The following is a 25171-nucleotide window of genomic DNA, read 5'->3' on the forward strand; positions in this document are numbered from 1 at the left end:
AAACAGTAATAGAAAAGTTTATGCAGTCTAGAAAATTATTCTCACAGCAGAAGACATGTTTAGAGACTGAATTAAAAATGGGCACATATGCTTTTATTCCTGGAAGCGTGACATCCACAGCACTGGCAGTTTGGGACCCAGTGTAACAGATTCTTAAGCAGTTTCCACCCTTCTGGAGTACCAGATTAATCCTCCACAGATGAATATGATGTAAATATGAAACACTTGGCTCCAGTTTGAAGCAGTCAAAAGTGATTTGCTGACTATACTAGCAGCATTTCAACAGGCTCTGAGCTACCTTATTATCCATGTCGGCAAACTCTCAGATGGTCAGCGCCAAAAGCTTCTGCTCCCTTCCCAACAACACAGCAACTGCTGGTGAGATACTCAAACAAAACAGCACTGACCTCCCCCCAAAATCAATTAAATATAGCAGTTTAATTTCAGATTCTGTGTCACCGAATCAAAGCCAACCACCTGAGGGGACAAAGGACCTGGCTGTACTCTTGAAGTATTTAAAGTGTTGTATCAACTGTGACAAGGAGCTTTGAGAACAGCCATAATCAGCAACAACATTGTGCAGTTATGCTGCTTACATGGTGTATGTGCAACGTAATTTTTGAAAAGTAACTAATGAGAAGAAAATAGTATTTTTGTGATTTCCATTGCCAATCCATGCTTTGATCTATACAAATACCCTACCAGATACTTCTGGTAGGGAAGATTAATTTCCTAAGTTGATCACACAAAATAAAGCTTGGATGACAGCCCTGAAGCTCTACAAAAATAACCAGACGATAAAGTCATTAATCTTACCAGAGACCAGTCATATATATACGAGGATGTATTTCAGTATTTTTTCCCTTATAAATAACATGTAAATCATCACATTGTCACAACGTCTCTGAATTTTCCCAATAGTGTGATAAAACTTTTTGACATATTTTCTATTTGCATCTGCGCCTATAAAGACCATTTAACAGCACTATTCTCCTGTTAGAGTAATTCAGCACGTATTTACTTAGTTTTTTGACATTTGAAACCTTTTTAGCTTGAAGGCAGATGAATTATTAAATCTATCTATATGAAACTATCAACAGAATCAAGTCTGAACTAAGTGAGATTTTGAGGACATAGAAAAACAGTGGTTCACTGTTTATTTATTTTACAGAAGGTCAATCAAGAGAAAAAAAAAAAAGCACTGTATCTCATTTCTGTTTCACCAAACCAATAACTGTACTCAAATGTTGAATTTTAAGAGAAGACTTGCAGTTAGGTAGATGCTTAAGTTCAGACCAAATGATAACTACAAAATTGCTTTGTTGGTATACTGCAGTAGAGCAGCTTTCAGAAAGGAGCATGTCTTTTGTGTGACTAGCTTCAAACTTTATCTTTAGAAGCTAAAGACAGTTTAAAATTAAAAAAAAAAAAAAACCCACCAAAGCATAATTATTTCTTTTGCTGTCTCCCAATATCTAAGTCTAAGTTCTCCGGAAGACACATTGTTTGCTGCTGTGCACTTAAGTAAGACACTGTAGCCCATCAGATGACAGATATCCACTCAGATAAATTTAAAACCCAGTTATTTCAGCACAAATTGAAGATGGTGTTTGCAAAGAATCTTCAAAGCATTGTGCCAAATTCAGCTCTTTCTCATCAGTATTTTGGAAAAGCTGCAGCTTCCATCCAAACTGAAGAGAATGGAAGAAGCTATGCAGACAACTGACCTTGCTGCCTGACCGGATAAGAAAATTGAGAGATCTCTTGGACTAATACAGTGAACACGGAGCAGGACACGAAAACCTCCTTTGTCTTCCACTCCTCCTACCTCTGGTGAAGTCAAGCATGCTGCTGTTAAGCTTTTGAGAGCTGCATTTGGTGATGCAGTACTGGAAGACAACTTGGCAAATCCTCATTTGTGGAGCAGGTCCACACCGCCAAACCAAGGAACCCACCCAAGCCTTGGGCTCCTTCTGCAGACAGTGGATAAACAACATATTAGCTAAGGCTGTACATAGCCCCACTGAGCTCCTGTTCTCCCTGGCTACAAACAGCTAGAGACAACCAGACTCATGCTTTGAGCACCTTGATTTGGATGCTGGAGGTATAAGGGATGAATCCTTTGCTCTCCTGCAGCCGGCCTGAGTTTGGAGAGCCAGTTCAGCCCCAAGTAAGATGACTCCTGCCAGCATGATGGACAGCTGAATTTAGTCTTAAGGATAATGCAGATTTTGTACCTAGTAACATTGCCGAGTAATCCAACCAAGCAAACACTCAAAAACACATGGAATACCTCAAAATTAACGCTCAGTACCTACATGATTTAGATGCCAAAGTAAAATCCGATTAATGTACCATAGTCAGGGGGAAGTTTAAATGGAATTCCTCTTCCATTCTTTACAGTTTTTTACAAGCTAAAAAACAACCCTTGGAAGAAGCACTCCTTCCCCAGACTGCTATTTCAGCAGCAACTGAAAAAGCTGGAGTAACAGGAATTCAGCTACCAAGCACTTAAGGAAAAATATTACGAAGTGTGGCACCCTGGGATTTGGGATTTATGTTAAAAGTGTTTCTGAAGGAACTGCTTATCTTTTCTCTTCCTCTCCATAAGATAAGTGCTGGAAACTGCTGAAAAGGATTATACCTGAATACATACATATACAGATATATACATATGTATGAAAAAACAGAACTCATGTTTTCAAGGCCAGACCCAGTGGGAACACATGGCTCACATCAAGGCAAGACTGTGGCTCTCTCCTGGGCTACAGCCAGTGGCGAGATGCTGCTCAAGGCATTCATCAGGTCACCCATCCTAGCAACACCACTGCAGCATTGAGACCGTGTGACTGCTCTGCTTCAGGGCTCACTGTAGGAAACCTTTCCTGTGCTCTTTACCTCTTCTGTCTCCTGAAATTATATATAAGATCCCATTCAGGGTTTTTTTTTGGCTTTATACTATGCCTTTAGCTATTGTAAGACTGTGAAATATTGGTGAATGGGGTTACTCCCTATCACACATCCTTTTGATTCCCCTTTTATTTGCACAAGTTGTTAGACTAAAGAGCCAGACACCATGTCATTTTCCTTCACACAGATCACCTTATTTCCTATTGTTAAAGAAACCAAGCCACCGCATATTATGTCAAGTAATGCTGTAAGATATAGAAAGAAAACTACTATGTTTTAGATTGATACCTTGACTTCTGTTTCATTTCATTGCACTTAAATACTTAAGTCTACTGGGTAATATATATTCCCTTACTAACCCTTCTAAAAATCTTTACAAGGGGACTAAAATTTGCTCCAAAGACATTTGATTCTAAAGGACAAATAACTGAGAGATTATTTTTCTTTAACAGATTTCCTAATCATGTGCTGCCTTTGCTTCACTAGCTGAGCATACAGTGAAGTCCTCTAACAGCTGCCATATTTCAGTACCTGTATCCTCCTAGAATGGATTTTTTATGAAATCAATGGCAGGAAATAAAAGTTGAAATGCAAGAGTCCAGTTAAAAAAAAAAATACGAGCTCCAGGATTTATTCTGTTCTAAAGCTAGCATGAAAAACCACAAATTTTATTGATGCAACCATTTTGAAAAATGTGGGGTTTATCTCCTGGTACAGGGAGTGAGGGAGGAAATTACTGGACTGTAATATTCTCTATAGTCTTGAACTTGTTCTCTATGGTTGTCATCTTTAATCCATCCACACATCTGTCTGAGAAACTGCAGGGATGGCAGCAATGGGATAATTGCCTTCCAAATGAATCTTGGTTTTTAGCTAGCCCCCAACGAAATCAGCATCTGTGGGACAGAACGAGTGCTACTGCACAGTATGACAAGGAAGGCTTCTACATCAGCTTTGCCTGAAAGCAGACCTAAGACACTCCCTAACATGGATTTGCTCAATATTTGCTTTCCAGAAGGACAGTTATGATTAATGAGGGCTCATTTATTTGCTATTTGTCAGCGACTCACACTAGCATTCAAAAGAAAAAGCATTCTCCTTTATTTCTCAATGAAAACATTTTATGATCCTGAGAAACGCTGGTGGCTAAATGCTTTCAAGCCACAGGGAGAAAAATAAAAGAAAAGAGAAAACACAATAGACTCAAAAGAAAAACAATGATATCTTGTGTAGATCCTATGATGCAGCAGAGATGCTAAACAGCCTGTCAGGGAGCAGCACAGCACTATCTTCCACGTTGCTGGAAATTGGCCCCAGCTGTGCTTTGTCACCGGCCTCGTAACAAGGGGAGCTGCTGTGATTTGGGGGAGGATGGTGCATTTTTCTTGAGAATTCTCTTGTGTCTTTTTATAATGACATTTCTGCTAATTAACTTCATCTCTGAACTGCACAGAGTAACTGCTTCCCCTTCAGGTTGCAGAATGACAAAAAGCCCCTACAGTTGCACCTTGTTTGATCAACTGTTTGTGCATGAACAGCACAAGGACACAGCTTGAATAAACAAACTCAAGCAACTGAAACAGAAACCAGAAATTAGCAAATAAACACAAAATTAAGCTCAGGGGCCAGCTGACTTCAAAATATCCAAAATTCGCTCAGCAGCACCCTCTTGCTTAGAAAACTCCTAGCACACTGCGGCAGTGGTACATGAAAAAGGATGAAGAGTTTTTCCATAAGAACATAAGTGAAAATGTCCATGCCAGAGCAGAGCAAAGTCTCACTTAGCACTTCATCAGACATCTGAAAGCATCCAGTGCCAAAGAAAGAGTATAAAAGAGGAGAGCATGCGGAGAGGATTTCCTCAGTACATACTCCCACACTCAGCAACCCACGACCAGGGACTTCCAAAGCTGGAGGTTACAGCCATCTCACTATCTATGGCAGCATTTGAGGGATCACTCTTTGCACTTATGCTGTTTTCCTTGTTTGGACATGAGTTCTACTTTCTGATATAGCTTATTAATTTGCAACAAAAATTTTTGATCAGCTGTTTTAGCATGACAACTTGTAGAATTATTTTTTTTAAAAAAATAATGTTTAATTACAACAGTTTTGGTTTATTTACCCCCCCTATATTTGTTTGCTCCTTTAAAGTTGATTCTAGCAAATCCCCTAAGCTTTGAGAAATCTTACATTTTGAAATTAAGTATTTCCATAGTTGGTGCTTTTATTTTTTATTTTTTGAATGATGACAAATTTGCAAACTATATGCTCATTTCTAACAGCTTTTCTATAGCTATATTTTGAAGCATATATTTATGGGGTCTAAGCATCTGCTCCTTATATCATACCTTATCATGTGCTTTTTCCCTTTTCAGCCTCTTCAACTTCCTTCAGCTTTTCACAATCCCTGTCCTCACTCAGACAAAAAAGTGGGCAGTACAACTGTAGGACTTCATTCTTCCTGGTTATATCTGGGATTATGGGTACCTCCCAGCAATGTGAACTCCTCACTCCTAAAGTATAACTGCCTTACTGCAATGGTGGGACCTACTCTGCATTTCATGAATACTTTTCAGCTTGATATTACAGAGCCCTTTCTATTAGGGCTCTGAAACACTTACTTGGCTAATACACTCGAATAAAACTAGGCATTTCACTCCATGTACTTTATTTTTTGAGAGTTATACGATTTACATAGCACCTTAGTATATATTTATGTGTCTGGTTTTACACATCTGCCTTAACTAGGACTTTGCCAGTAACTTACTTACTTACTTACTTACTTACTTTATTTATTTATTTATTTATCTCGCTTTGTCCTATTTTTACTTAGGAAGACAGCTTTTATTTTACTTTCTCTCTAGTAGATCATCACCCTTATTTTGTGGGCTTCTTCACCTGTCATATTTTCCCTACCATTTGTCTGAAAAAAATTCTATAATGTCTTCAGTTCACTTGTTTGTGACATAGAGAAATGAATAAATGCAATGTTAGGTGAAGAATTTATCCTAGCTTACCTACTAGATCAACTCTGTTTTTCGGAATGCCTGACTCAGCCTTTTTCTGAGTCATGCAAGAGTGAGATATTGGAACAAGGTAATAAGAAAACTAAGGAAAGTTAACTCCATTCACAGGTTTATATGTATTGTCTAAGAAAATGTCTGGCACTATTGAACTTCCAGAAGCCCAGCTCGCATGCTCTAACAGCATCAACTACTGTAACCATGTCCCTGCTCAACTCCAGTTGCTGCACCTACATGTTCTTCCTCCCTCCTACCCATCGCCTACTCAGCCTACAAGCTTTCTGAGATCAGTGTGCACGGTGATTCTCTATTGACTGCTGCTGCAGCGCTATTGTAATGAAGGTTAGTTGTGACTACAAGTCACAGTGGAAAGGAAACAAATGTCCCATTCAGATAGCAGTTGCAGGATAGGTCTGATAAATTATTTACTGCTCTGAATGTCAAAATTGTTGTCTTGAGTCAGTATGCATAGCCTTAGCCCTTCCCCTGTCTAACTGCAGCAAACTTTGTTTCTTCTCTTTTACAACAAGTTAAACAACAAAAAGGAAGATACAGATCTGATAGGAAGTAACTTTGTGTAGAAATCAAGTATCACTGAGAATGTCATTAATATTAATATGACTGTAGCACCAAAGGGTGATGCAGCAATCCAGCTGTCAGTCCCGGGGTAGACCAGATGGACTTAGCTTAGGAATTTTTCCCCTTTAACCCATTTCAGAATCCAGAGAAAGCTGACTGCACTGATTATGAATTTAGTTTGTCCAAAGTACATTGGAAGAGTAGGCAGGTCGCAGCATCTCAGAGGAGATGTTTCACATCTGCTTTACTGAACAAAAGGAATTTTCAAGTCAAAGGATCAGGGTGGAATTAAGAATCAATGACTATGGATAATTTTCTAAAGCAAAATCTGGATGCATCTGAAGAGTTTCTTACTCTTTTATCTCTGCTTTTAGGATTTCTTTTGGTTTCCCCATCCACAAAGTCTTTTTTATTGACTTTAAGTGAAATATTAACTCAGTTTTCAGGATACATTATAGAAATCTGATCAAAGGCAAATGGATAGCATCATAAGTGGCAGTTAAATTGCATAAGTATAGTGTAATCTATAAATTTTCTTTTAAACAATAGCACTTAACTACATATGTCAAAAGACTCTGGGATCAAATGACATGTACACCATGACACAGATACACCCACAATATACTGGCTAAAATAGCTTATTTCCCATTAAAAGGAATAGAAACAAGACATCTGAGTCCCTTAGGCTTGTAGGCTTAAAAATCTCTGCCAGCATTTAAATGACAACACTAACTAATAACAGTAATGGAGGATAAACTCTGCCTGCCTTAAGTGTAAAATATGTATGACCAGATTTCCACAGAAAGAAAAGATGGTCCAGATGTAGGGGGCTATGTGGGATCTGAAAGATTTGGATCCAGCTTCCTGCTTTGTCATGGAGTTTCTGTGTGACCTTAAAAGCAGCTGTAGCGTACTTCAGTTCCACGTTGCACAACAGGGCTTCCCTGGTCTGTCAAATGACTGTAAATCTCAAATCACTCAATATTACAAGGCACTCAGTACTAAAACAATGACATTAGGGACAGATGAGAACATGCATCTACTTGTCTGCATTTAATTTGTAAGGAAGGCTCATTAACTTTTCTCCCCAAATACTATAAAATGTTCGTGCTTTCTTTAATAGATGTGTTTTCACGCGAGAGGTAGGCTTGTGGCAAGAAATCTTTGCTAGGAATGATTTAGACAACAAAAATACTGACAATATCATCTTAAATTTTTCTCAAGGACAATATGCGCTTCTCTCTGGAGTATCTTGTGGGCTTGTGGGGTGACATGCTTATGTGACCCAGCACAGCAACAAAGCACCTCACTTTGCATGGTAACTTTTATTTGGTTATGCCTAACACATATGCATGAGCTGTCAGTAAACATGAGGGAATTGCTGTCCCTTCCTTAGTTTAAAATTCTGTCCTACAAAGTTAGAGAAAACTACTTTGCTTCCATGGAAGGAATAATCTCACTCACAAGCAGATTAGTCATGAGACCTCCTCTTTCAGTATATGTCTGTCTCTGTGCTGAAGTTCTGGGCTATGAATTAAGATATGGCAAACTGGAGAACCTTCTTACGAGATCATGTGGCCACTACCTCCTCGTTTTGACCGAAAGGTCTGATAATAGAAATTAAAAATTATGTGAGCACTGAGGGTTTTTAAGAAGAATCGAGCAATATTGCCATGGCTTTTAGGTACCAAAACCCTAATAGGAGCTAGGACTTCAGCACATTCAGATACTCGGTCACTATTTTTCTTTTACTCTCTACCTCATCCTTGTTCTTTCCTGCAGATCTCTCGTAGATCTAGGGAAATTAGACTGCATATTCCATTTTTCATGAACCGTTACCGTATGAAATAATGTCAGCTCTACAACTCAACTATTAGGTTACTTAGACAGGATGCAAACTTAGTTGTCTAAATTGCACGTGTTATTTCAACCAACATGCATCTTCTTGCATATACAGGCTTTCGGTTTCCCTCCTTTGATGCATGATAAGCCATCCAGAGCACTGACACCCTGCTCTGTCCCCAGGGTAGCTTGTGTGCAAAACAGGCTCAGCTTTCTCAGATGCAGGTTGCCATGCACAGCCCTCAACTTGCCCAGTGTCTTTCTGTGGAGAGGCTGCATACAACAGCAGTTTCAGTGCAGAGGCTGAGCTCTCAACATCACGAATTCTGTTAGCCTGGAGGGTTTCCTGTGGTCAAAGGACTATACTGGAGAGATATACTACTGCGCAAAAACCCCAGCATTCACTGGCACAACTGTGGCTACAGATTTTGTGCAGAAGGGGTAGAAAAGACTGCTTTTGCTGTTCAGATGCACCCTGGCTCTTTTCTTACTTCACTTTGATCTATTATCTTGCTCTCATTTTTTAGAGTACTGTAAATCTCCTTTAACAGCAACTGTGTTTCAAAATAGCACTCTTAAGCCTAGAAAATCTACCTTGTCTATGACAACTCACCAAACAATGAATGCCAAAGTATTTGACATAGTTGTATAAATTTATCAGAGTTTTTCATCCACTGAAAAATATATGTTCTTTTTTTTCTTACACGTTAGATCAATGCTATGGCAGTGCACACCAGAGTCAACAGGTGTTTGTCTTTCTGCTACGAACACCTCAAAAGAATCAGGTGAACATTCCTCTGGGAGGAAGATTTTACTTTAGAGAAGTTTCAGAACAGTTTTGATAATATTAAAATCTAAACATTTTAGCAAAATTAGTAGAAGTGTTGTGTGAGTCTTCCCTATAGACCTTAAGAAAACAGAAAGAAGACAGCACTGTGGGTTTTTGGTTGACTCCTTTCTAGTTGACTCCTTCACACACGTATAGTAGGGAAAAGAAAGTTGTATTCATACAGGCATGGGAAATGAAAAGGGGAAATCCAGTTAAAAACCTCCATTCTTTTGAGTTTTACTCATATACCTCTGTGCAGGTTCAGTGCCACTTCTGTGCTGTAAAAAGCTATTTGCTTATGACAGAGCAGTGGAGGAAGTGCAAGAAAGAACTGTTCTTCCTATCCATCATCACACAGATCAAAGAATGGTTACCATGTGTACCGTTATAGTCAAACTGATCTGCCCCACGGATTCCCTGGTTAGCATCTACAAGCATTAATCCTCCTGTAAAGACCACACGAGTTCAGCCTAGTTCTATCCATCCTATCCCGATGGATAACACTCCTTTTCACTTAACTGGAAGATGAAGAAAGGATCAGAGCTTTTGAAAGTTTTCCTCCCATCTTCCCTTTTAAAAATGGAGGGGAAAGAAGCATCAAACCCATTTGCAGTTGTGCCTCCTGCTTGCAGTGACTGACATGGGATCTCCCACAGCTTGCACACCGACTTTCAGCTTCACTTCACAAGCAGAAGACATCTGTGCCTGCATGGCTCCCTTTGCAGCTGCACGGTCCCTTTCCAGAGAAGCCCCGGGGAAGGATGCCTCAATGAAAGACTGGCAGCAATGAAACCCTGCTAGCAGCTGTGCTATTAACCATTTCTCTGTCACACAAAGCCTCCTTCTCAGGAACCTGGGCTTAGGTAAGGTTTTGATTTTAGGTCAAATTAGGGAGGAAACAGATGGTGCTGCAGTTTAAAATGCCAAAATTAAGCTAATGTAAATACAGTTTTGCTGAAACATATCAGACACATTATTAGGGATTCACTGTAATAATGGATATTTCCAAGATTAGGCTTATGTTTTCAATTTTATACCTCTATAAACTAAAATATTTGGTTTCAAACAATGACAGAAATCAGTTTGAGATGCCTGTGAGTCAGATATACCAGCTCTCTTCAAAGAAAATAAAAGTATTTCAGAGGAGCTTATTCTTCATACAGGCATTACTAACATGAGTGACACAATATTGAAATAAAACTTGTCCCACCATCCCATCACTGCTGGTGTTAACATTCACTGAGAATGCTTGCTAAAGAGCATGTCTCACTCTCATCTATTCTCTCTAGAATACATTCATCAAGCAGATTTTCCTTGGGTCCAAGATCTCTCATGTCCAGTTAGCTACTCTAGTTAAAAACCTCTCTTCAACATACTTATTTCATCCAAAAGTACACTTACAAGTATGTAACAAATTGCATCAATTCTTCCTGAATTCAACAGACTGAAGAAGCTACTGAAAAGCTAAGAGAAATTATTCAACATTTCACTGTTATTGCAGCAGCTACAGCAGCATGGGTTAATTTTCCATACATAGTTCAGAGTGAAATCTGTGCATACTAACCTCATCATCAGGCAGCAGGATATACCGACTTAAAATTCAGATTTCAATAAACTAGTATCAGGTTCACTGAAGCATGTATAAGGGTTAAACTGAAGGTTGTATATTGGCTAGCAAAAGTACTTAGGAAATACAATATTTACCATAAGAAACTAAATGCAGCTAGTAATTAAGAAATAATGAAGTAAGTAAGAAATAATCCGTTTGTCTGTGATCTTGGGCTGAATTTAAGAACTGGCCATATAGAACCAAACGAAATGTGAGTGATTTGACCAAGTTCACATTGGAGCAGACGTTGAGCTGGTTGAAATTTTCTACTATTTTTTTTCAGCTGAACAAGTTGTTTTCCATTAAAAATATCCTTCCTTCCTTCCTTCCTTCCTTCCTTCCTTCCTTCCTTCCTTCCTTCCTTCCTTCCTTCCTTCCTTCCTTCCTTCCTTCCTTCCTTCCTCATCTACTGTTTCTTTCAGAACATCCCATCTTCTTTTTCCTCTCTGGGTAAGATTCCTCAGTTCAATTTTCATGGTGTACCCACCTCATCTGATAAAAATACAGTCATGAGGAGAAGTGGGAAAGTCGGTGTGTAAGGCTAAAATGTGACCAGGACACACATCTGCTTCCAGAGGTGGTGGACTGAAAATGGTGAAAATGTTTCACTTCTGAGTGCTCACGAGAATGTCCTAATATTCAGCTAAGACAACACGGGGACTTGATTTCAACAATAACTGCATCTAATCTATCCCCTAGCCACTACGTCTATTAACAGTGGTAGGAATGGTCTAAAGATCTTTGAGGTCAATGCCAGTGTTTCATAGAATTCAGGGGCATTGGCCAAGTTCTCCTGAGCTAGAATCTCACAAAATGAATTTTCATACAGACATAGACCATAGAACAAGATACCTTTGGAACAGGTTTTTCAAATGGTATTTAACTTCACAAAATAATTTATCTCATTTTTTTAAAATCTTTTTTTTTTATTTTAAAGTATAAAAGCTTTGTGAAAATAATAGAAATGGAAATGAGTTCACAGTTCTTCTCAGAACAAACCTGTAACACTTCTATGTAATCTCTCACAGACTGCCAAAAACTACCTTAACTACTTTATTACTTTAACTACAGCAATATCCACTGTTCTCCAGAAAAAACTCCCCCAAAGCCAAACACAACAGCAGACATTCCAGTAAAGCAGAACAAACAGGTCACCAAAGCAGCCTTCAGTAAGCAATACAAGTGGAGATTACAGTGCTTGGGAAAAAAATTATGTGAATGTGAGTTTGAAACAAAACTTGAGTCATTGTCTGTGACAGAAACCTGACTGATTGAAGAAGTATAAAAAACCTGGACCATCTCTGGAGATTACCAAAAATACCATCTCTAACAAAAACATTAAATCAAGGCAAGCTGGACTGTCCCAAAGCATGCCAGCAGCCACTTCTTCCAATGGGGCATTCTGAGAGTAGTCAGTGACACCCAAAACATATCACTACAAGTTGGCTATCCTTGGGATAATGCTTGTCACGTGCCATACATAAGCTATTTAAAGCAATGGCTAAACCTTGTGGTTGCATTGTGAGGGATCCAATGAAAGATGAGTGAAGACACTGACCTTCAGATAATAAAAGTGATTTCTGCAGTGAAGCTCATTATGCCCTTGGTGAAAAAAAGATCTCCCTTTAAGAGATGTTTTGCGAAGAACTTTGCTCTTGTTGGACTTAAATTCAACTTGCTTTTCAGAGACTAGAACAGAAAAGCTTAGATAATCCTAGAAGTTTTTTTTATTAGTCCAGTGAAGTGCCAGTTTTTAGGCAGGAGCTTAGGGGAACATAATACATTTCCCACAAGGAACAGGCATAAAAGGTTCCAGTGAGGAATGAACCTGAGCTTCAGAGACGAGGTAAGACTCGCCTGACCTCATGAGTTCACCTTGTCAATCAGAAAAAAAAAATTCTCAGACTTCAAGTTTGCATCCTGTGTTCTGGCTCCTGCCTTTCCCTGCATTTTAGAAGAAATTCTGTATGAATATTTATAACAAGAAGCTACAAGATGACTTGAAAATTCAGCAAATACGATTCAAGCAGTTTGTAGGTGCTTAAGTACTGAGAGAAAAACACCGCTCTGATTGCCTCCACCATCTCACACATTTTCTCATTGTGCAATATTATGAGTTTAAAAAAAAAAGGCTCATCTGTCAGTATTATAGGTATTTACAGATATTATATGCATGTCTAAAAGTTTCAACAACACCAAAGACACTTTTTGGAAGTAAGGTCTAGTTTGTTAGTAAGTAGACTTAATGGTTATAGTGTCTAAGTGTGCTTTTCAAAGACAACTTGCCCCTTTCCACTGTTGCTCAAAACCACCAAAAGACCTGTCTCAAGTATGGTGTGTGAAGTACAGATACCCACTCACCTATAATGCCATAACACTCATGTGGAAAGATTACTGTGCACTTAACCAAATGACTTCAAATGCATGGCTGTCTTCTGGGCCCCAACAAGGGCTAATCAAATACACTTAAATGGAAATATGCTTACTTCTCCCACCTGAAAAACTGGTCTTACTGCATGACGCTCCAAAGAGAGAGCAGACTGTGGTGGCTTCATAAGAAGACTCCATTGAGATACCTTTTTGATCTCAAAGTCACTTTGAAACAGCTGTGCCAGTGTCACATGCTCATTTTCAATATTCCCTCGAAGGACCTGGGGTTCAGCGCTATGAATCAAATATTCATGTATCTTCATCGAATAGAAAACTCATGAGCTCGCCATATGTCATGATAAATACCATGGATTTTATCTGAAATAAGTAACATGCAGAAATCCCTTTGGCTTCCTGGTCACCTGGGAGCAGCTTTTTGCTCTTCTACATTTTGTCACTAAATTAGACACTCAAACAGAAAGGCCAGTTTGCATATTTTCACATAGATTTGTTATGTTCTCAGTTTTTCAAAAGCAAGACAGAGCCTGTTCACCCAGACAGTAAGTGCAGCCCTTCGCTTCCAACAGATTTGGTCTGGATAATCCTTCAAATAACATCACCTTCACCTAATTTAATTTATTAGTGTAGTGCCCTCACATCGGATCGTTTCCGAATCTCTCACATGAGAGAAGACAATGCACTGGCAGCTGCTGATGAACACACAGAACGGAAACACAACATTTTTAGGACATATGATCTGCCTTTGGGTGAAGGGAAAGGTACAACATGTGGGTCTGTCTGTTCAGGGAGGACATGGCTTAAGTGACATGTCACAGCTGAAAATCCAGCTTGTGAGATGCCTCTGATGTTACTGAGGGGCATGTCGTAATGCACAAAACATTACCATGCTAACCAGAAATACTGCAGTACATATTTTAAAGGTATATGCAATTGATGCTGGTCTATACTCAATTTATGGTAACAGCTATTAAAAAAAAAAAAAAAAAGAAAAAAAAAGAAAAAAGATATGAGTGGTAGTAAAAAAAGCAGTCATCATAAACTTAAATTGCACTACTAACTTAAGAAGGACACATGGGGCTGGCATGAATTGGAATAATGCTCTCTAAACATTACAGCAAAGGATAGCTGTTCTCATGTAGACTATACCTGCAGGTAATTCACTTTAATCTCTTATATTCTAAATCCTATGACATTTCTCTGTGCAAGAGTTACTATGTGATTCTCTGACAGGTGTTGCAAGTGCAGACACACCCTAGTCGTTAATTTTAAAACTTTGTTTTGCAAGACTTTACTAGTTACATATTATTTCCAAAACCAGAGAATTTATTTTTATATATTATTTTTAAATAATATTTTTTTAATAATTATTATTTTTTTAAATAATTATTCTCGTCGTTTTTCCCCCTTTAACAAGATTCATCATGAATCCTGTTTACTTTTTCTTATGTATCCATAAAACCAGAGTCAGAGAAGCACCTTTTCACAGCACCAGGAAGGAAAGACCCCTTCCCTCTGCTCATACAGTGATATTCCCTGTTGCCAGTGCTTGAAGCCAGCTGCAAACTGACTGAATATGACTCACTGCATCTTTGCCCCTGGCACTGCTTCAAAAATTTAAGCATCTGATTTACTGAGATTTAAGTGTCAATAACAAACACATCAGTTGAAGGGATGTTTTACTCATTTTATTCCTACAGTAGTTTTTAGAAAGTTCTTTTAATAAGTCTACAGCAAAGCCATTTAGCACACCACTGGTACAATCTCAGTACTGGAAGGAATCCGTATGTAACCAAGGTATTAAAGACCTCTGGAGCAAGACAGCTCAGATGGTAGCTCTATTCCCAAGAAACTCAGTCTAACCTAAAATGCTGAATCATGGGTTACATGATACTTCATATAAGAAGTATAAAGAAGTTAAATAACCTTTTAATGATCAACTCAGCTGTGAGCATACACAAGCTCTTAAACCAAAATCAATTAACTACTGCAAGTCTACTGTGTTCCTGGATAGAATATCTATTGAAAAAAACAATATATTCTCTTCCCACGCAAGACATTAGAACACTTTAGTTATTAAATATGAATGACTAGGATCAAATATAATCTCTTTCTCTTTGTCGTGCAGTCACATTGACTGACTTTATCATTTGGCACAAAAAAAGCTCTTCACCTTAAAAGCAAAGAATGATAATAAGTCTCCTGGCCAGAAACAATGGTGAGATGAAGATGATTATTTATTACCAGTGACCACCTTGTGCTTTTTCATAACTTAGTTTCAGCAGTCATTTATTTTTAAAGTATTAGGAATGATAATGCAAACTATAACACTACTGGTAGTACATTCAGATAAAGGCTCATAACAAGATTCCTCGCAAAAATAAGTTGAAACCAGAAGTCGAACAAGTTCAACCCACAGACCAGCAAGAAAACACCATTTATCTTCAGTAAGTGTTTTCGTGCTCTGAGGTGTATGGTATACAGTACAAAAATTGTGGAAATTAATACAGTTCAAAAGCCATTTCTCACACTTTTAAAAAGAGACAGTTTTAATTCTCCTGTCATCTTTGTCCTTGGTCTAGTTAGATGGAAAGTACATAGAATATAAGCTTCTGCAGGGAGAAACATTAGCAAAATCAGGATAACACAGAACATGTGAACCTAAGCTGAGAAGAGGACATAAGTAAGAAAAGTGTTTTTTTCATATAACATTACAAAGGATGTAAACATAAGAAAAAGCACTTCTTTCACTTGTACACTTTAACATTCTTAGTGCAAACAGGCAGCTGGTGACATCTCTTCTTTCGTGTCATAGCTCTTCTCTGCAATAGAAACAACCACCTAAAAGTTTTCCTAAAGTCTTCTGAGCACATATGATGTGACCTTCAACACGAAAAGAACCAGTAGTGTATCATTAGATACAGTCTAAGAGATAACTTATAAGGACTTGTCTTGCATGTCTTATAAGACTCAACTCTGTTCTGAAATCATGCATAATGACTCTGGTAATTTGCGCTTACCCCAAGACCACTCTTAAGTTCTCCTACAAAGTCTAAATAGGTGTAAGAGTCAGTGTCAATTAAATGACAAATAAGAATCAGGACCCTAAGGTATAATAGGTGGTGTCCTGCCTAGGAAGGTCATTGTAGCAAGCCTAGCCATAATGTAGCTGATAGCTAAATAAATACCAGTGGCCCAAATCCCCTCTTTAGGAATTTTTTCACCTAGGGGATTGCAGCACACAAAATCCTCACAATTTCCATTCAGACTTCGGATAATTATACCTTCTGTAATCCACAAGGAAAAAAGAAAACAACAAAATAAAATAAGTGAGACAAATTGAATTAACAGAGAACACTTTCAACCCCATCAGGTTTCACATAACTTTAAAGATGGCAAATCCCATGCTTCAGAGCCACAAAGGCCAATATTTTACCCTTCTGTGTATGTACATCAACAGGGGTTATGTCAAAAGTCAAGGACAGAGTGCAACTGAGTAGCAGTTTTCATAATGACCTAACTTATTTATACTACTCTTTATACTTGATCAGTTAATAGTCACACTGAGCTTTAAGGAAATATTCATGTGAGAAAGAATGACTTGCACAAGAAAGACTTGTAGAATCAATACTTAGCAATTACTTTCTACTTGCATCCAAAGGACCAACCAATGATATAAAATACCAAATGGAAAATATGAGACATATTTATTGATAACATTACTGTAAGGTACTTAATACACTGTTGTAGATGAAAGGTGATTGAGTCAGTATGTTTAGGCAGACATAGTCTCTCCATTTCTCCTTGATATTCCACTTATTTCTGACCTCATTCACTCTATATTTATAGGAGATAATCATCACTACAAACATTCCATATTTACTTAAGATTTAGTGCAAATGAGTTTCATAAATATAACACAAATGTGAGAAAAAAACAAAACAAAACAAAACAGGCTCTTGGATTCCACAGACAAGAATGAAAGGAAGAACTCCTACATCAACTCTTTGAAAGAAACATTAGATTTATGGGTTCACTTGATTCACAGCTGTTCCAAAGTAAGGGTTCACTCCACAGAACCAGATAACATAGACGCAGTTTAAAAACACATCAACCAGGCTAAGTTCTTCCTTAATACCCCAATCGATCAAGATGCTGTACTGTAAGCATCTACGCTACCCATCTGCAGTCAATTCACATCTACTGAAGTCAATGCTCACTCTGTTATCTCCCATTCTGGACTTATATACTACTGATGGTATAATTTCATATCACCATTGGTTAGCACTGCTGCTCTAAGGAAGCTGTTATAGGTCCAGAAACCATAATTATGATAAACTTAATACTCTTTCTGTTTTCCAGCCAAAAAATATAAGGTGAAAGACAAGACTTGTAATGAAAAAAATGGATGTGCTGTGACCCCATGCTGGAGAAGATCTATTCTGCTTCAGACCTCTCTGTCATAAAGTTTCAAACTATGGTTTTGGTTTGTTTTGCTTTGCTTCGCTATCCTTTGGTAAAATAACTTTGAGTTTTCACAAAATGCTGTTACACAAGAAGTGTAATTGAACGCCTGGTCTGAAAACTCAATTTTACTCTGGAATTGAATGATGCCAGATTCTCAAGGAACTCTGTGGCTCAGGGACCAAGCTTTGTGACTCTTCTGGGATGCAGAATGCACAGAATTCCCATTCTTCCTAATTCTGAGCACTGCTTATCATTTCACATCACTGGGCATGTCTGAAATGGCTGATCTTTTGGAAGACTTTGGCTTAAGCCTACTTAAAAAGCTTATGAATGAGAACACAGGAATATGGAGGTAAACCCTCTATTCCTCAGTTGAAACCTCTATTGAATTCAGAGAGAGCTTTGCTGAAGTGAGGACTTTGCAAGAATTGCTGTGCCTAGAACATACTCCTTGGTGACCGAGATGAGGTGCACACCTGAATTTACTAAAATTAAAAAAACTCACACAGCAAAGGGTGCCTTTATTGTGCAACAGCACTTGACCTACAGTATTCCTTTTCTTACAAGCTAACCATAATTTTCATTTCTTGCCACAAATACTTCTTGTCCTTCCATTTTATTTTCACAGAACCTATAAAATACCTGCTGTTCATACACTGTCACCTTGCCATTCCTCATCTTGCTGTAACCGAAGTCAATGACAAGCCTTTACTGACCTCAAAAGGAAAAGGTACCGAAAGGCCTAATCCAATGCAGGACTCCCCCTTAATTCAGTAAGATTTGGATCAGACCTAGAAGGAATCTTAGCAGAATGAAGAAGTGGCAAGACACAGCCATATATCAAAACCACACCTGAGTGTTTATCTTGCATCCCTAATCTTTTACGTGAAAGGGATTAAAACTAATTGCCGGGCTGCTGCACGGGATCTGAATGATTGAACAGGAATCTGTAGGATACCTATTCACATTGACAGGGTTTCATGTCTTTCTGTAGAAGTCTGAAAAGGAATAAATATTTGAATTTGAGGCTTAACAGTAATATTTTTTCATTTGGTTCCCAATTTGCTACTGTTGAAATCCCATCATCTTTTCAACTCCTATAGAGGAAACAAGGGGTTCTTATGGTTATGAGGTTATGGGGAAGGTTCTGCCTCTTATTTCAGGACAAACTAGCAACTTTCCCCATAACAGAGCAAAAGATGAGAAAACTGAAAGATAAGTTATCCATACACCTCAGACAAAACCTTGCCACAGAGACTAACACATTCTGGCTTCACACTTTTTGGAAGCACATCTAAATGAGTCCAGCATATTCTGGTTTATATGAAACTCTGCATGTTTGTTTATGTTCCTCAAATGTGAACGCGCTGTGACCATTTTTGCTCTCCTTATGTCGCTCAGCCAAGTTCCTGCAGCTGTCTCTGAGATGCCATGGCTGTATCTGACTATAATTTTGGCACGTATATATATTTACAGACTGTCACTAGAAAGAGAAACCAAGTACACGTAATAAGGTGACTTTCAGTTGCTAAAATCACAGAAATCACATCAAATGGCACTAATTTAGACAGAAGGCAACTGAAAGAATGAAAACCACTGCCATATATACAAGTGCAACATCAAACTTCCTCTAGCAAGAAAGCACACAACTATAACATACAATCAAGCCAGGAGATGAGGGGAAATGAAAATAAAAAGGTAAAAAATAACAAAAAAATGGCCACTTTTGTCTGCAAAACCTGAAGAGAAATCTGGCCTGAGTGTCCAAAATAGGATTTTCTTAAAAGCCTGGAGTTGGTCAAATTCCCTTCAAGCAAATCCATGACAGGTCACCACTAAATCATGAGAAGAGTTTGGTCAACGGCAAGCACTCTTGCAGGTTTAACCATCTTCTGTTTCTGCATTTATCTACCAAGCAAAAGAATGTTCAAATCCCAATCACAGTCATAGGCAAAGAATCTAAGAATCAGCATTGTAGTTTCGCCCTATTCATCTGGTCCACCTTACTGGAGTTTTAGGAAAACACTAAGCATGTCTTACACCCTATAGGCAATTGCTTTTTTTCTCTATGTCAAAAAAAAAAAAGAAAATGAGATAAGATTTCACAAACACATACTTGGGTTTTCTGGACCCTCAAATCTGTCTGCTGAGTATGGTATGGGTTGTAAAAGAGGCAACACTAAAGGCTCAGCAATCTCCCAGTTCCAATGCATCTTGTCCCAGCCTCTGGTTCCAAGAGGAGCTCCTCCTGCCTGTGTCTGGGAGGAAGAGAGCCCTGTTACAGACCAGATCAACAATGATTCAGGCTGTGCAGGACTCAGAAGCTGGCCTGTGACTCCTGAAGGCTTTGTAGCAGCTGTGTCACGTATGTGGGGGGGGGGGGGGGGGGGGGGGGGGGGGGCTGATGGATGCTAGCTTGTACCAGGGGATCCTGGTGTGTAACATGGCCTCCCTGAACCTTTTTTGGCACAACTTATGCCCATCTGCTTCCCCTCTGCTCCTTCTCCTGGAAAGCAACATATGGCCCAGAATATGAATCTCAGAAACAGAACCTGTATTTTCTAAAATATTCTGAATACCTTCTTTTTTCTCCTATAGGCATTTATTCCAGTTATGAACCTTATATTCTGGCAGAATAAATAATTTCGTTACAAGAGGAAGTCCTTGCTTAAACAGTTAGGCAGCCCACAATGAAATACTAAATTAAATTAAAAAAATGTGTATTGCACCTCAACAGTAAGAAGTTGCTATTGCAAGAAAAATCTTTGCCAGGATTCTGGTTTTTTTTTGTCAGTTCCATCATTATATTTTAATACTTACCTTATTCCAATGGTGTTGCATCCAACAGCAAATCAATAACAGAAGAAAATTAAAGACTCGTTTAAACTTAACATGAATATATAAACACTGAACATTTTTGCTCCAGTTCAAACTGGACACAAGCTTCCACAATTTTTCTCACATTAAATAGCACCTCACATCACAAACAGAACAATGAACTTCCTTAAGAAGATCTTTCTTTTCAATACCAGTAGCAACATCTGTGTGTACAGTCCCACTTCTCTAACAAGGGTAAAATTTTCCACTGTAAGTCTTCTGCCAGTCTGTTTAAAGACAGTAGTACTGGAACAAGGCTTCATCTGAAAGTTACCTAATTTCTGACTGAAGAGATACAAATTTTACGTATCTGTATGCATGCATGTGTGTAAATAGATATATATATATAATATATACTTGTTTATATACATATACATACATACAAATATATGTATGTATATGTATGCCTATATGTTTTAATATTTTAATACAGAACACTCTTCTTGATCACAAAAATGTAGTATAAGAAAAGATACTGCAGTCCTTGCTGAATGTAAAACCATGCCAGACGGTGGCTGTTGATACTATTCTTGGATAGCCTACCCAGCACACCTTACGAGACAACGATCCACATGGATGCAATGCCTGTAATAGGACAAGCAGCAATACTGAAAGGTATGTTTCTCATAACCAAATGCTTTTCTCACAAAAAAAGTAGGTAGTGTTCTCTGACTGTATTCTCATTGGAGTTTAATGTGAAGTCCATTAAGGGGCACACCAATGTTTCTGATTATATGCAACAAAAGTAAAATATAGCAATTGTCTAAAATCAACTGAAATCAACAGGATTCCTTCTGCTGATTTCAGTGAGTTTTAGAACCAATTTCCGTGTATTCACTTCATGATATGTATTTAGATCATTCTCATTGATTCATGCATGTCAGATAGATGGTTCGTGACTCCATTCTCTACCATCTTCACATTAAGCATACTGTTTATCCTACCTTTGCTGCCACAGATGAGTTTGGTTTCTCCAGCAAGTCCCAGAGCTTCTTCCTCTTCTCCGGGCAGCAGGTATTATCAAACTCTTCCCCTTCTCTTTCTCGCATTGTCTCTGCTTCTCTCCTCAGCTCCTCATTCATCTGCTCTTTCTTTTGATGGTATCTTGCCTGGCAGCAAGATTCTAAATATATCTCATCAATCCCCCAGTAATCGAGCTCCTGGCCAAAAGAAAGAGCACACATTTCTTCCATCATATGTAGTTTCCCTGTCCTGTAGAAATTCAAAATGGAAGTGAAAGCCCCTGGGTGTCGATCAAAAAAATATTCATTTTCATTTAGATTATAGTCATCACATACTTCTAGCAGAGATTCATGAGTATTGCAGTCTCTGAGCTTTCCTAATCGTGTCCTTGGAAGTCTGTCCAAAGTCCTCCACAGCACTTCATGGTTGAGCCCACCAACATTTATTTTAACCCTCCGCGAACAGGCTTTGCTCCTAATGATCTCCACTGGTTCTGGAGGCAGAGAAAGGGTAGACCTTGAAGACTTTTTGTTGATCCCTGGTGGAGCCTTCTCAGCCATTCTGAAAAGGATGCAGCTGTAACACCAGAGTCTTTAGGAGAAAGCTCTTTAGGAGCTTTGAAGACTACAAATATTTGTGCAGAGTCCTCTTCAGATAGACAGCTCCATTCCTGAAGCTAAGAAAGGCAAAGAATTAGAATACTGCAATGTACAATATATTCCCCAATCTCTCTCTGTCTGTCTCCTTCCACGCTTTCATATGCAGATGAAAAATTAATGATGGTAATTTGCTCTCTCTACAATGAGACTCTTTTGTGGTAGTATACAGAACCACTGGAACAACTGGAACAGCTAAGAGCACTATGTTTAAGCAAACCAAAAATTCACTGAAGTTTCTGTATTCATGAAAATCAACTGTGACAGTTTATACAGAGGACTCGGTTTTCTGTTGTTTGCTTTGGATTTTTTTTTTTAGAAAAAAAAAATCAGTTTCTGATGCAGCTGTTTTAGCTTAATCTGATTACTTAGCAAATAAGTCATGAGGTGTGCTAATGAAAAGATTATAGGGCTATTTATAAGGAAAAAGTGAGATACATGCTAGTTTTCCTCTTATGGAAAAAGAATCAAATATAGGAACCATGTTTTGAAATGGAATAAAACAATTTGAGCATATCAAACTCTCCTGTGAAACCGAACTGCTTCCCTCCCTCTCCCAGCTCAAATCTTGATTTGCTTTATTATATGATGGCTAAACATTACTTACCAAACTATTCAATCACCATCCTGACAAGTCACATTTTCTAGCAGCTGACAGCGCTGATTTCTTTACAAATATGTCAAAAACACCTGAACTGTTCAGCAGCCAATTGAACAGTAATAACTGTTACATAGGCAAGGACTGTGCATGCTGTTCCCTGGAAGGCTCTTCTGTCTCACCTATTCACCTGTTAAGTTGCTGCAGGGACATGATTGCATGAGAGCAATCAGCAATCTCAATTTTAACAAACTACAAGTGCATCCTCACTCACATCCTCCTAGCGCTTCAGTGAACTATGAAGTACAGCTGTTTGTCACCAGATTTGGAAACAGTATGAAACAGGAATGAACCCCATCCACCACCTGTACTATGGTCAATTATATGATACAGTCCTTAAATAATAATGTAGCAATGGTATTATGGCCCAAAGGGAAGAATATTATGAATGCTTAAAAAAGTTTCTCTTCCAAAGTAGGAAAGTGCTTCATAGTAATTTCCCTGAGTTGACATCTCCTCCTCTTGTTCTCTGTAAATCAAGAATTCAATAGTCTGGTCACCTTTTTTTGAAGTGAAATAACTCCAACTTTAGAAAGCATTTGATGTCAACAAGAATTTCATCCTCTCTGCAGAGTAAGCATGAAGGCTGTGACAACAGGAATTGTTACCTATAAATACATAACACCAGGGAGAGTGAAGAACTATTTGTACTAAAGGACCATGAAGGCACAAGAACAAATGGGTACAAACTCACTGTGAAGAAAGGTGGAAATCTGAAAAGGAATTAGAAAGTCACAAAGACCAGGTCCTCTCCAGCACAGTGAAGATCTAGAATATTTTTTTAATAAAAGTAACAGGAAAAATAATTCTTTATTTCATTGTGTCATCCGAAATGCTTATGACAGGGTTGACTATGTTGCTAGTATAAAATCAAAATTACTAGACTTCATTATTTCTAAACTTTAGAAGTCCCTCCACCAACAAATAAAGTAATAATAAGCCTTAGTCATGTATGATACAGATATCAACAGACTTCCACGTCCAAAAACAACAGGGAAAAGGAAAATACCCATCAGAGTACCATTTACAGAGGTTTTCTTTTTTTGTTGTTGCATGCATAACTCACTGTCTTGTTAACTCCCATGATGGCAACAGCCCCAAACACCACCTTGTTGGCAGATTCATTGTCAAAACTGAACCTACTTTAAAAACGCTAGAGCCAAAATATCGTGCCTCTTCCATCCCCCCTACAGCAGTGCACAGTGAAACTCTCTCCTGATCTCCCAGTAAAACCCAGAGCACCTCTCTGCCTATTTACATAAGGGTTTAAGCCTGTAACATTTACCTTCATTCATGAAAAAGATAATCTGATAACTTCACTTGCAAAGATAAATGTCATATCAAAATCAAAGCCCTGACATCAGTAGGTTTACATAACATGTATCCCCTTCTGTTGTGTTTGTTTTGTGGCTTGCTTTTTTTCTTCACCTTAGGCTGATTTTTAATCTGTTTTTAACCTCCTCCTCATTGCCTTAGATGCAAGGGGATAATGGAGGGACTTCTTAGAAGAGGGGGACTCGGGTCTTCACAAGGTCTCCCCACTTAAGCATCTCTTAGTTGTCTGTAATGTGTTTACCAGTCTTCTGAGATAAGTGACAACCACATAAACACTAAGCAGTTATGGGAGGGTATTTCCCACAGAGGCAGTATTTACAGCCTTTGTTTAAAAAATCCTCTTCAACTTTAATGCACAATGATTTTTCTCCTTTGTTATAAATGTCTTATATAACAAAACACAAGAATTTAAGAAACTCATAGAGTAGTTCTGTTATTCTCCATGAAATTGCTCAAGCCTTCAGGCAATTTCTACAAAGGTTCGCTAGTTTATGCCCTACTGAATCTCAGGGATTTATACTCTTTTTATTTAATATGCATTCCTTAATATTAGCAACACTGAGTAAACCACAGTAGAAATCAAGCAGTTGATCTGATTAATCTTAGGTTAATCATACCCTCATTTGATTTTCTGATGACAAAAAAATAAAGATATCTAAGAATATGCCTGTTTTAGCTTTTACACAGTGTAGTTGCCATACAGATTTTTTAAATAATGCAAAATTATAGTGTCACAAAGATTGGTCTACAGCTGATAAAACATTTTCTGATTTGTCAGTATAATTATTGTTTGCATCTTCTTACTTGAGGGAACATGAATTTTTGTAAAAAGCTTTACAAATCCTGGTTAACTGTGGTTGTACAGAAACCAGGAGTAAAAAAACATTAAGTTTAATGTTCAGAAGACTCGATCCAAGATACTATGTTTGTACATATGTACCAAGGGATCAACAATATGTAGCACTCCACAAAGATCAAAAATAAGAAGTATTATCCCAAATGAAGATTCTTGAAACATGAGTGCTATTTTTT

General features: G+C 38.2%; 1 protein-coding gene across 1 annotated transcript in view; it reads right to left on the reverse strand.

Moving 5' to 3' along the window:
- Positions 1 to 25171, reverse strand: part of KCNB2 (potassium voltage-gated channel subfamily B member 2) — a 191962-nt gene that overhangs the window by 154489 nt on the left and 12302 nt on the right. The window contains exon 2 of the mRNA XM_009570903.2: positions 21472 to 22166. Within this exon, the coding sequence (XP_009569198.2) occupies positions 21472 to 22050 (579 nt within the window). The 5' untranslated portion in view covers positions 22051 to 22166. The remainder of the gene's footprint in view (positions 1 to 21471; positions 22167 to 25171) is intronic.

The sequence above is a fragment of the Cuculus canorus genome, chromosome 2 (genome assembly GCF_017976375.1).
Source record: "Cuculus canorus isolate bCucCan1 chromosome 2, bCucCan1.pri, whole genome shotgun sequence".
NCBI classification, from domain to species: Eukaryota; Metazoa; Chordata; class Aves; order Cuculiformes; family Cuculidae; genus Cuculus; species Cuculus canorus.